Here is a 12,288-nt window from a genome sequence, read left to right as displayed (position 1 = left end):
TTTAAAATTGCTTTTCTCTACTGTCACATGGAAAGGAAAACATGCTGGGTTCCTTGAAGAGACACGTTTAGCACTGACACAGAAGTATTCACCAATTAGTGCACAGGCTTCAAGGCTGAATTGTATTTTGACTGAGTGTATTGCTCACTGCATCCTACCATTGCCAATTGTTCAACATGAAGCGCTTATTGATTTTGTTAAGAGCTTTGCCCATGTTAGGATGTTCTCGTTTGCAACTATGTTTTCTACATTTTGATTTTGTCCCTTCTAATGACATTGGAAGGCAACACAAAGTGAATTTGAGTAAGAAGAGTTACAGTATACATTTGACCGGTGCTATTTAGACCAATAATCGGACAAAATCCCCTCTCTGTTTCACTGCACGGTGGATTTCTGCTGATGACAATTCTATCTAAGAAACACTGATACTAATAACTTTTTCAGAAAGAGAAGTGTAGCATAAGAAAATGATCTGTGTTAATGGCGGCTGGATTACTCCATTAAACTTATCAATGGAATGCATTGTGATGGGTAAAAGTTCTGCAGTCTGTATTCTGCCCTGAATCATGGATCTTCCTGTGGGAAGAAAATACTTATGCTGTGATCTATATTAGGCAATAATGCTCAACAATGGAATCAGTCTATCCCATCCAAAGTCAACAAAAATCAAGTTTGTACAATATTGGGTGTATATGCCAGTTGGAGCAGCAGTTCACACATACTGAAGAGACTGAACAGAACAGTGTATTAATGGTTATATGATAGAGAAATGAACATCTCCTTCTTTTGTGAAATTAGACTCGTGGATCCTGATGGAAATCTGTCTGACATGTTCAGAGTGTTTTATGTGTACCTTTGTGCAGCATATGCTACAAGTGGTCAAAGGCTGCTAGTCCTGCAGATGTCACTTACCGCTTGGTCTTCTAGACTTAATTACCTTGGTGCCGCAGCTAAATGACTAAACTTGCAATCAGATTTGCAGTTGTTACTATCAGAGATGGAGTTCAACAGGTACCTTCAAGTATATATACCTGTAGCCAAGATGGGCAACCTGAAGAGGAAATTCATAAGAAGCATAGACCACTGCTTTCTCAACCTTCTGAAATATAAAATAGGATCTTTGCTTGCTGTTAGAAGAATAATTTCTCTTCAGGAAATCCAGAATCCATGGCATTGACAGCAGCAACAAGATAGGAAGGGTTTTTAATGGACACAAGAACAGTGGCATATACAGTGGTACCCCGGGATACGAATGCGCCGGGTTACGAATTTTTCGGGATACGAAAAAATCCCATAGGGATTTATTGCTTCGGCTTACGAAGGTTTCTTCGGGTTACGAAAAAACCGCGGCGCTATTTTCCGCCACCGGAGGGCAGCAGAGAGCTATTTTTCCATTAGCGCCTATGGGAATTCGGCTTACGAAGGTATTTCGGGTTACGAAATTAACCGCGGAACGAATTAATTTCGTAACCCGGGGTACCACTGTATATGAGTTCTAAGAGCCAGAGAGAGAAAGGTACATACACAGGAACATCTGTAAGAAATTACTGATAGCATTCTACTTTTGGAATGCTATTTGCAGCTTCAGGAGAAGAGATTTTTTACATTGCAGAAAGAAGTAGAAATGATTTCCCCTGCACTAGGATGGCCAAGCAACTACTTGAAGCTTATCCAGCAAAATCTCTTTCAAATTATTGGGTACTTTCAAGTCATTTCCAAATTATGATGATCATAAGGCACACCTGTAATGGGATTTTCATGACAAAATGTTTCCAGCCTTTGCCATCTTATGAGGCTGAGAGAGTGTAACTTGCTCAAGATCACCCAATGTGTTTCCATGGCTGAGTGGGGATTCGGACCCTGGTCTCCAGAATTGTAGTCCAACGCTCAAACCACTACTCCCTGCTTGCTCTCTTTGGAAAAGCATACCAGAAAATGATTCTTTTCTTTATATGGATTAGCAAGCATGGTGTTCGCCTTGCCGTGTGACTATTTGGCATCTTTACATACTTTCATACTGAGTCCTCAAAAAAGCTTTTCTCAAGCACAGGCAACATTTTCACAGAGTTTAGAAGTAGACTGACATCATATCATGCCTCATATACTTGGTGAAAGTGATGCAAATGATGCACGGCGAGAAAGGTTTCTAGTTACAAATGCTGAATGAATTATGGTTTGGCTGGCTGTGACTTTCAAGTTTGCACACAGTGTTCTCCTTAGCGGAAAGTATCTTCTGTTGTATGTTGTGTTGATTTGAGGACCAATTTGTTTTCCATGGGTTCTCTGGTCCCTGTCTTTTGATTTTGAAAACATGCCAGGAAAACCCCACCCTACTAAAGCAAGCCTCTTTGCCTTGCTTCAGAAAGGAAAATTGCTCTTCCTCCCGAAATGGCCTTTGTCCTTTTTGGCCACCCCCCCCCCAACAAGGAGAATTGTGGGCCATAAAAATGGCCTAGGGATGGTGCATATGTAATTTCATCAATAGATACTGCATTTATGATGGTGTTTGATACTAGTTCCAAGCAACCAGATTACAAGAGCAAAACTAACAAATTCCACAGTAACAAGAGGAAAACGTATTTATTAACAAATATGTTGAACAATAGAATGTGCATTATGTAACCGATTGAACTAGAATCAACAACAGGCCAGGCAAGGCTAAATAACCATAGCCGAGATGAGCAAGTAATTATCAGATCACTGATGACTTGACAGGATTCCTTTAAGCAAAAGAAATTGGTAATATTAATAATATTAATCATCAGACAATCAAAGTAGTTATCTTTATCAGGGAAAGCATTTCACAGGCCAAATGTACAATTCTCTTCAAACTATCAGGAGAAGGAATTGAATCTCTCAGTTATGGTTATGACAGAGTGGGTGATTGAGGTGGGCACTCTGTTCCATGGTGCCCCACACTGCTTTATCTCCAGTATCAATTACACTTGTGGTTTCAAGTGTGGTGTTGAATGTTTGTCATTGATGCTTCAGTAGTTGTTGTTAGAACTTCATCTGTATCTTTTTTTCAGGTATCCATTTTTGATAACTGATGGTAATCTAGAGCAACATTTCTGATTACAACTTGCTATATATGATTTTTTAGATTTGGTTATATACTTGGTTACTTATTTGATAAGGAGAAATATTTAACCAATATTTGGTTAAAACGGCAAACAGGGCATGCCTTTCCCAGTCCAGTTGTAGATGAACAGTCGTAGACATTCCATTCCCCCTTTCTGAAATCTGGAGACCATCCTGCCAACATTTATTGTTTGGCAAGGGGTGGGATGGGTAGGGGAAATCAGCAATTATAGATTCCAGAAAAATAGAATATACATGCTTTTGGAAGTCTAATATATGGAGGTTTCAAACTGCACACAACCTAGATGATAAATGTAAAAAGCAACATGTTCACATCAATATAAAAATGTTGTATAATGTCCAAAACAGGACACATTTCACAGTTTGCAAATACTATCTTTAAAAAAGCAGCAGTTGTGCCATATCTGCATCCTTGCCCACTGATTCTGATACATTATAGAATCTGCAGGAGTAAACTAAACAAATTTTCCCATATGTTTTTCCATGGTGGAATTTCCAACAGCCTTAGGAAGTCAGGGTTCCAGTTCTTTCAGTAGTAGCTCATAAGAGAATATTGGTAGATGTTCTTTGTCATGCAAGTGTGAAAAAAGGCATGCTATCTGAAAATTCTGTCTTCTACAAAATTAAAGATACAACTATACATGTGCAAACCGTATGGTATAGGATATGTATATTCTTCCCTAATAATGAATCCCCCATCCCTCTCCCCCCCCTTTTTTTTTAAAAGCTAATTAAATACTGAGTGGTTTTTACATTTAGCAATACACTGGAGAAAGCACTTAAATGATTTAAGCTTTTTGGCTTTATTTTCTAGTTGCCTGTTGCTCTGCTAATACATAGAACATATTGCATAAATACTGTTTTATTCGTTTCAGATATAGTGATTCCAGGTACAAACACTTCAACGGATGTGCAGGCAAGAATCAGTGCTGGAGAGAGCATCCATATTATCCGTGGGACTAAAGGTAATTGAGATGGCCTTCTATTTCTAGGCAAAGAAAGATTCATTCCTCCATTTTTCCTGACCGTATTAATTCTAGGACAACTTGCAAATGGCAAGAGATTCAGCAACAACCACTTCAGCATATCTTCTTTTATTATGGCCTGAATGCTTTCAGCCTACTAGGTGCTCAGTCTTGACATGCGACTCTTCTGCTAAATGCCTATTATGTATATTTGTACAGTGATATTCAAACGAGCAGTGTCAAATGTAAGAGTAAATGAAAAACCAGGATTGGAATAAGTATTTAGCATCTTTAATTTTTGCATCTTATCTATGGCTTAATTTCAGACAATTTCATGAAGAGAAATTAACATTTATGTATAAATGGGAAACAGAGACAGTAGCCCTCTTCCACCCAACTTAACCTTGAATTGGCTTTCCTAGGTCTTTTGTAGTGTGAAGTCAACATAACCAAGTAGTTTACCACCCATGAAAGGAAAGTTGCACAGGAAATGCAGTCTGTCTTACTTGAACTCTTCTCTTTTTATTTTTGAAAGCTTTTATTAATTTTAAAAAAGAACAAAAACATTTAAAAACAGAGTTCTTCCACAATTCATACAGAAATTAATAAACAATAGTATCTCCCTAAAGATATGGAGCATAAAACATATATAGAAACAATTCCATCATTTCAATTAAATTCTATAATTACCATTATCTATTACTATTCAACAACTTTTAACAAGCATTGAAAGTTTGGTCTTATCGCTTTGTTTGTTTCTTCGTGTCTGGACTCATTACCTTATGTTCTATTGTACCTCCCTTTCCTTTCTTTTTTCCTTTCTTATTTGCAATATGTCTTCCTCATTTCTCTACTTATCCTCTATTTACTTATAGCTCTTAACCTGTGCTCCTTCATCCTTTTCTTTCTTTCTTATGTTTTCCCCACTTTTTCCTCCTTTTTTTAATCCTCCCTTCATTCCCTTTCTCCTCCCTATGTGTACTTGAACCTATCAATACTTTCACAAACCTTCTACACTTACTTAGCTTGAACTCTTCTGAGGGGCTATCCACATGGCACAAAAAGCCCATGGACCCCCCCCCCCCAGCTTTGTGTTGTCCTGTTTGGACGACTAAGGCCAAAACCTGGGTGCCATGATCAGGTGGATCCAGCCTGATCCCAGAGTAAATGGCCCTTAACTCAGGTCAGTTTGGCACCCAGTTTGCTGCAGAGTTTCCTGGAAACTCATCCGCAAACCCCAACTGTTTAGATGCCCTGCACAATCCTTACCTTCCCCTTGTATCTTTGCTAGTGAGCAGACTCCCATTGCCGTGTCTGGCATGAAAATGGGGTGCCTTGCTGCACTCACATGGCCTGACACCCTGTTTTTCCCTCAGATATGGTGACAGAGGTCTGCTCACTAGTAGAGATGCAGGGAGAAGGCCCAGTGTGAGGACAAGCGTGTAAACCATCCTCACTTCAACCAGGAACTGACACTGGTTTGCACCCGGGATGGGATGCCTGTCTGCTCAGGGCCTGAAACCTAAAGTGATCACATTGTCTTTTAGTAACTTGTTGGGTAAAGTTTTGTTCTTATGACTTCATCTGTAGTACATCTACAGCCTCTGACATATGAAAGAATGGAAATGGTCCTTCATAATGTGGAACTTAAAGGGCCTTTGCACAGCTGGGCAGATATATTTTACCAACTGGACAGATATGTTTTACCAGTTTAGAGTTGGTGTGACTGTGATGTGACTGTGGTATCTTCTACTCCTTTTTCTTTCAGGGACATACATCCGGACCAGTGATGGGCGAATATTTGCTATCCGGACCACTGGCAAGCCCAAAGGCAGTGACGATCATCGCATGGTTCCCTCAGGTGAGGGGTTTATGTCCTTGAGGCACTCTTAATAAGTTTTATTTGGGGAACATAATCTGAAATTGTAATTACTTACTGTTAACTCAGCCTTCATTTTTAAAGAAATGTTTAAAGAGTGTAACAAGCTTTTAAAAATCAGTAATAAATAATGCTGGAGTAGTAATGAAATACAAATATTAGACTACTATTGTAAATAATATTGGAAGATAATAAGATAGCAGAAGGCAATAATTAAAAATCATACAGTACATTAAAAAAGGAAGCAGTAACAAAGAAAGCAAACTACTGCGTAAGACAAAGAGAGGAAAGATCTGCCAGACCTTTTAATAGTAGAATATACCAGTTTTGGTGCTGTCATTTAATGGCTGTCTTGAGGTATCTACCCCACATCCAGATCATGCAAAAACAGGGTAGAGAGTGGGGACTGAAACTGTGACACATTTCTGAAAGACTAGAGAGATCCAAAAACACCCCCAGACAGTTTTAGGTTTTGAAAGTTAAAATCGGCACTACAAAGAGTGTATTTCATTAGTGCAATCAGGAAGAGTCTTAGATGTGGATGAGTAAAGACTGGTCTGACTTATTAAGAAAAGCTTGCAGCAGGAAAAAGCTGACAAAGCTAGCAAAAGGTATTGTTTGAGCCTACTGCCACCTGAGTGTTGGATGAAACCATTGCTCAAGAAGCACGCCCTTTAGCTTCATCCACACAGGCAGGCTCTGGAATTCCTAGCCCACAACACTAATTCTCAGACTTTTCCTCCTCATCTACTCCTGAACCGAAGTCACATGCTGTTTTGTCGCGTCTTCTGCTACTTCTTGGAAGCAAATACTTAAAAAGAGAGGTGGAGCTGAGCTTTTCAGGATACTGTTGATACTTCAGATCACACCTCTGCATGATTTTATGCAGCTGTTACATATAGTTAAAAGCATGAGAAGCAAGATAGAATCCTGTGATAACCTCCAGACAGATGGCCACAGGGTAGAATCGTAGTTTGCCAGCATCAGCTTCTGAGGCTTCTCCAGGAAAGAGTGGACCGTAGCTGTATCCCAGTCAGACACTACAGAAGATAACATGATAGATTTGATAGACATGATAGTAAATTTCCCAAGATGCTTGAATGGCACTCCTTTTTTTTGGGGGGGGGGTTCTAATGAATTGTTTATATTGTTTCTTTTGGTTCATAAGATCTGTCACAGAGTAGTACGTTGGGTTCAATTTATATTGTTTGAAAAGGTCTTTGAGTGAGATCCATGTGTCTGCACTCTGAGTCAAACCAACTTTGTCGATTTTTTGGTTCTTGTCTGTTACTGTTATTTGTAGGAGCAGTTAATAAAGGTTGAATTAAACTTACTAAGGTATTGAAATTAGTCAGTACATTAGTGTCTGTCTTCTCATCTAATATTGCAGTGTGAAGACGCTTAATTATATCACTGCTAAGGAACTTAGTGAGTGCTTCTGATGTTTGGGGAGTCCATTTGATACGGGTAGGGCAAAAATCACTGGGCAAAATAATATTCTGGCAGATTGGTAGAAATAGTCTGTCAAATGGCTTCAAGTGTAACCAAACTGGAAAGTGATCGCTTTCAGGGTGGTTAACAATAATAAATTTAAGTACATAAGGAATTAGATTCTGTGTGATCCCAATGTAATCTTGCTCCAGCCCAGTGTGTGTAGACATGATAGATTTTGTTGTTATATGAAAGTTGCTGGAAACGTGACAGGACCACTGTTCCCTGACCATTCTGTTTCAGAGTAAGAAAGTTACAATTCAGTGTACTTTAAATCTTTTTGGACCTTGTGCCACTCTTTAGGAATTCTACCTGCCAGTCAGGACAACAGTGTAGCATGCCTCTTGTTTCACACTGTCTGTTCTTAATCACACTTTCTTCTAAATCTGTGACATTATGTAGGATGCTTTCTCTGTCATACTGACTACTCTTGTTCTTTTCCCAGGATCCCAGAGTTCATCACTTGAATCCACGAGCAATGGCAGACACAATTCCTCTTCACCCAAGCTTCCCAACACTGAGGAGCTCACCCGGCCCATCTCTCCCGACAGTCCCGAAATCATTAGTGAACTGCAGCAGTATGCAGAAGCTGCCGCCGCCCGTGAGTCCAGACACAACTCTCCTAGCACCAACGCTGCCCTTGGACATCTCTCTCGGAAAGACAGCACAGCCCCCTCAGCAGCTCGTGGGACTGAACAGCGAGCAGGGACCCACGGCTTGGCTTCCTCATCCTCTTCGGCCCTGCCAGCCACCAGCCAGCACATTGACAGCCACTCAGTGCTGGACTTACGAGGCAACAAGCGCAAGTCAACATCCCCATCCGGCCCAGAGGAGCAAGCCCATCGACAGCAGAAGAAACGCTCGCTACCAGCCGCCATTCAGGCATATGAAAGTGGGTACCCTGTCTCTGGTGGTTTCACCATGCCCTCTGTCCCTTTAAACCACAACCTGTCCCATCCATTTGCTCCCCAAGCAGGCAACTCCTTGTACATGGGCACAGGCTCCTCCTATTACCAGCTGCCTAGCTTGCTCTCAGACCCTCACCTGGTGTTCCCTGTGACTACTGACCCGCTGCTGACAGCCGGCACCGCTAGCTCCTCCTCCGCTGCTACCTCAGCCACCGCCAGCGTCCCCTCTTTCATGTTAAACCCCTCCATGACGGGGATGCTATCCAACTACTCGCTGCCCTTCACGCAGTCCCTCTTGCCTGAGCCCAGGATGTTTGCTCCTTTTCCAGCCCCTGTCTTGCCCAGCAGCCTTCCCAGGAGCATGGCCTCTGCCTACCCTGGCTTCATGTCCCCCCATTCGGGATATCCAGCTGGGGGCCTTCTTCGGCCTCAGGTGCCTCCATTTGACACCCATGAGGTCTCTGAAGTGGGCTGCAGCTCCAACGAGGATGAGGACAAAGATGATGATGTAATAGAGATCACAGGGAAGTAAGGAGCCCAATTTCTTCTTTTAGATTTCAACTCAGCCAGGAGGCCAAAATTCCTCACTGGACCTTTCTGGGGTCAGGATTTTACATCCAAGACACACAGCAGAGGTGGTGATGGAGGAGGAGATTGGGAAGGAGGTGGCATCATTAGTTGTCCAAGATCTGTTCTGTTTGGGAAACTGTATTGAATGGACATCCCCACCCCCTGGAGGGGGGAAACTGGAGGGTTGGGAGAAGGAAGAGTCATTGCCAACCATAGGAGTGCCTCCTTAATTTTCCCTCACATGCTGTCTGTTTTGTCCAAAAGGGAGGCCTGCCGTTACATTTCAGTGCTCTTTGGTAGGCTGGAGACACTGGGTGGAGCTTTTCTTTTTATCTGTGGAATAACTTACACACACAAACTGCCTTATCTGTGAAAGTTCATTAGCCCGTTAATAAATAGAGGGTGGGTTTGTGCCCTAGGACACATGATGATGATGATGATGATGATGATGATGATGATGATGATAAAGAATTTTTTGATAGAAAGCATTATTATCAAAGGGAGGGAGGGGGTGGGAAGGAGCAAGCAATGTGTAATGTGTAGATGGGGTGGGAATGGGGCAAGGTCTACGTGAAAACCAAGTTTGTCTTTCATTCTGCAGAGAGTTCAAGACATATTAGTCTGGTGACTAGGCCCCTGTTGAGTGATGACAGGAGCTGAGGAGAAGCAGCACGAATACGTAGCTCTCCTGCCACCCCCCTGGGAGTTCCATTCGAAGGCAGGCCCTTTTGTTGGTTCCTCTTCAGCAGGGTTGGGTTGGGACTTGTATAAGTCTTTTTATGAGGTAGTGCTTGGTGGGGGCGGTGCAAAGGCTCTCTCAGTTCCTCCTCTCACTTTTTGTCCTGATGACTCCCTATCCCCAGCCCCACTGCTGAGAGGTGAGGTCACAGGTTTGGCAGTAGAAAGCCTAGCTGTTAGGCTCCTCTCGCCTGTGGGGAATTAAACCTCTCATAAAGGGATGAGCCTTGATGCTGCCTGTGTTTTTTAACTGACACTGTGATTGGACTGGCCCTCTCCTGCCACAGAACTGCTTTGTTAATTTATTTCATGAAAGGCAACTATTTATTTGGGATTTTTTCCTCTTCTCTGCTTCTTCCTTGCTGAAAACAGCAGCCTCTGCAGAAAGCAGGGTCTGCTCACAGGATGGTCCATTTAAGGAAGAAGTGGGGAGATAACTAGACTGTTTGACAAAAGCAGAGGCAGCATGCAGGACCAAGACAGAATATCCTCCCTTCAAAGTCAGTTTCCACAGCCCTGGGCTGTTTGTGCCTCTTTGAGCAAACCAGTGGCAATATTACAGGGACTTGGTTGCCAAGTTGGCAGGAACCATGCTTGTTCTTTAGCTGTTTTCCTAGCAGTGGGTCATGTTTGGAGAGGCTGGTTACTAAGGCAATTCCCACCATGCCAGTAGTTCATGAGCAGTAAGACTAGGCTTCTGGAGAGAAATAACCCCTCTGCTCTGCAGCTGGGCTCTAGTTTGAGGTTACTCCACATATGCTGGCATAGCAGTATAAAAGGAGAAAGCCTTCTCCTCATGCATTTAAACTCAAGAAAGGCTTAAAAAAGAAAGGAAGTTGCATGCATTTGACAAAGAAATCAGTGTCTATCTGGATCTCTGCTGCAGCTGGGTGACAGATAAATTTGCGGAAGGTGGGAATGTTCTTCATTTTTTTTCTTAAAAGATAGCACTGGGAAATGTTTTCACTTTTTCAAACTTCTGAAATACTGCCATTCCAGAGAAAAGGGAAGAGGCATTGCATGTCTGTGAGACATCACCATGGCACAAAGTCAGTGAGAGTGGTTGCCAGAGACTTGTGTTAGAAGTAAGCCTTTCCAGGAGAGTGGTTGAGACCCAATTCTCACATTATCTTTGTTAGGTAGATGCCATAAAAGGGAGGGGGGTGTTGTAATTCCACTGATGTGGTTACGATTGCCCCACCCCACATGGAAATCTCATACTTGGTCACACTCTCACAAAGCTCTTTGGACCCCTTAATCTGACAAAGGTAATATGAGAATGGAGCATTTGTCCACACTGTTGGAAATCTATCAAACCGCTCTGTTATAGAGGTAGTGGTTAGGTGTTCTCTGTAGATGGTTCTGAAAGAAAGCTCTGTCTGCCTGTTTCTTTCTGTCTGTGTGCATGCATGTGTGTGTGTATGCGCAGTTATATGAACCATTAAAACGTGAAATGTTGGGCTTTTCTGACTGTCTTTCTCTGTTTATCGGACACTGTCCGTCAGACCTAACTTCATCGTTCATAGAAGCCTTAGATTTACAGTTAGCTATGCAAATTACTTTAATTATTTTAAAATAAAACATTAAAATAGTGCTTTCTTCTTTAACATATCCTAGGAGTTGAAAACCGAGGGGTTCTGAGCAAACTTCTGGACAACTTGTCTTTGGATGCACCATGGGAATAAAAAAAACAAAAAACAAACACAAACCCCCACAAAAATAGCAAAGCAAATTAACTGATGGTGTCCATTCGCGTTTCTCCAAAGACTTGGCCATGGTACGTCTGTGAGTCATGCCCTTTTGTGATTTGTATTTGTCCACCTCATGCAAAATATGATGACACTGATTGTACTGTAAACTCACTCAGATGTCTTTTGCAACACTCTCAGTGGACTCGGGGACCGGACATAGGCAAAGGGGTTTCCTTCTTGAGCTGCAAGGAGTCAGAGCTTCTGAAACCTAAGCAATTTTTTTTTTGAGAAAGATATTGTTTCTTAACGTATCAGGCAGACCCAGTTTCTTCAGTCTGTGCTTTCTTTTCTTTTTATGGTAAGCATAGCAGATAATATTCTGAGACATCCTACTAGCTTTTGTCTTGGTTTCAATGGAGTAATGAAATTGACAAGGCAGACTAACATATTGGATACTTCAACTAATGCTGCTTTCTGATTCTCTTGTTCCTTTTGAAGAATGTACAAAGGCTCAGGAAGAGTCACTGGATCAGGCAGGTTTAAGCACGTCCTCACTGCAATAGGTGGGATGTTTGACTAGGGGAATAGATGCATCTGAAATGAACGAAAACAGTTAACCATCTTTTAAATAGGAATGAAAGATAAAGGTAGCTATTAGCTCTAGCAAATGGTGTACACCTGTAACTTACAACACTGGCCACTGGATGGCAGTGTGGCATCACATGAATTATGTAGATTTTAAAATACCTTATTTTGAAAAACTTGTTTTTGTACTTAGCTAAAAAAAACTATGAAAATGTTAAGTCTGTCTGTGCACATCTCTCTCTCTCTCTCTCCCTCTCTCTCTGTCTTTCTCTTAACTAACCTTATGTTAGCAGAACGCTTGAGAACATATTTGCACCACTGACAACTCTATCCCACCTCCCTGTCTGTCAGTACTACCT

At 41.8% G+C, this 12,288-nt stretch overlaps 1 protein-coding gene across 7 annotated transcripts in view; it reads left to right on the top strand.

Moving 5' to 3' along the window:
* The window catches only part of RAD54L2 (RAD54 like 2), a 117,449-nt gene that overhangs the window by 84,913 nt on the left and 20,248 nt on the right, over positions 1-12,288 (top strand). For 4 of the 7 annotated variants that reach the window (XM_042448401.1, XM_042448402.1, XM_042448403.1 and 1 more), the window contains 3 exons: positions 3,978-4,067; positions 5,836-5,928; positions 7,883-11,375. In XM_042448401.1, coding sequence (XP_042304335.1) covers positions 3,978-4,067; positions 5,836-5,928; positions 7,883-8,877 — 1,178 coding nt within the window. In that variant the 3' untranslated portion in view covers positions 8,878-11,375. Of the gene's footprint in view, positions 1-3,977; positions 4,068-5,835; positions 5,929-7,882; positions 11,376-12,288 lie in introns of those variants that run through there. The other 3 variants (XR_006101817.1, XM_042448406.1, XM_042448405.1) reach the window with 2 other exon arrangements.

Source organism: Sceloporus undulatus, chromosome 2 (genome assembly GCF_019175285.1).
Source record: "Sceloporus undulatus isolate JIND9_A2432 ecotype Alabama chromosome 2, SceUnd_v1.1, whole genome shotgun sequence".
NCBI classification, from domain to species: domain Eukaryota; kingdom Metazoa; phylum Chordata; class Lepidosauria; order Squamata; family Phrynosomatidae; genus Sceloporus; species Sceloporus undulatus.
The sequence above is the reverse complement of the archived record's forward strand: the minus strand, read 5'-3'. Positions and strand labels throughout refer to the sequence as shown.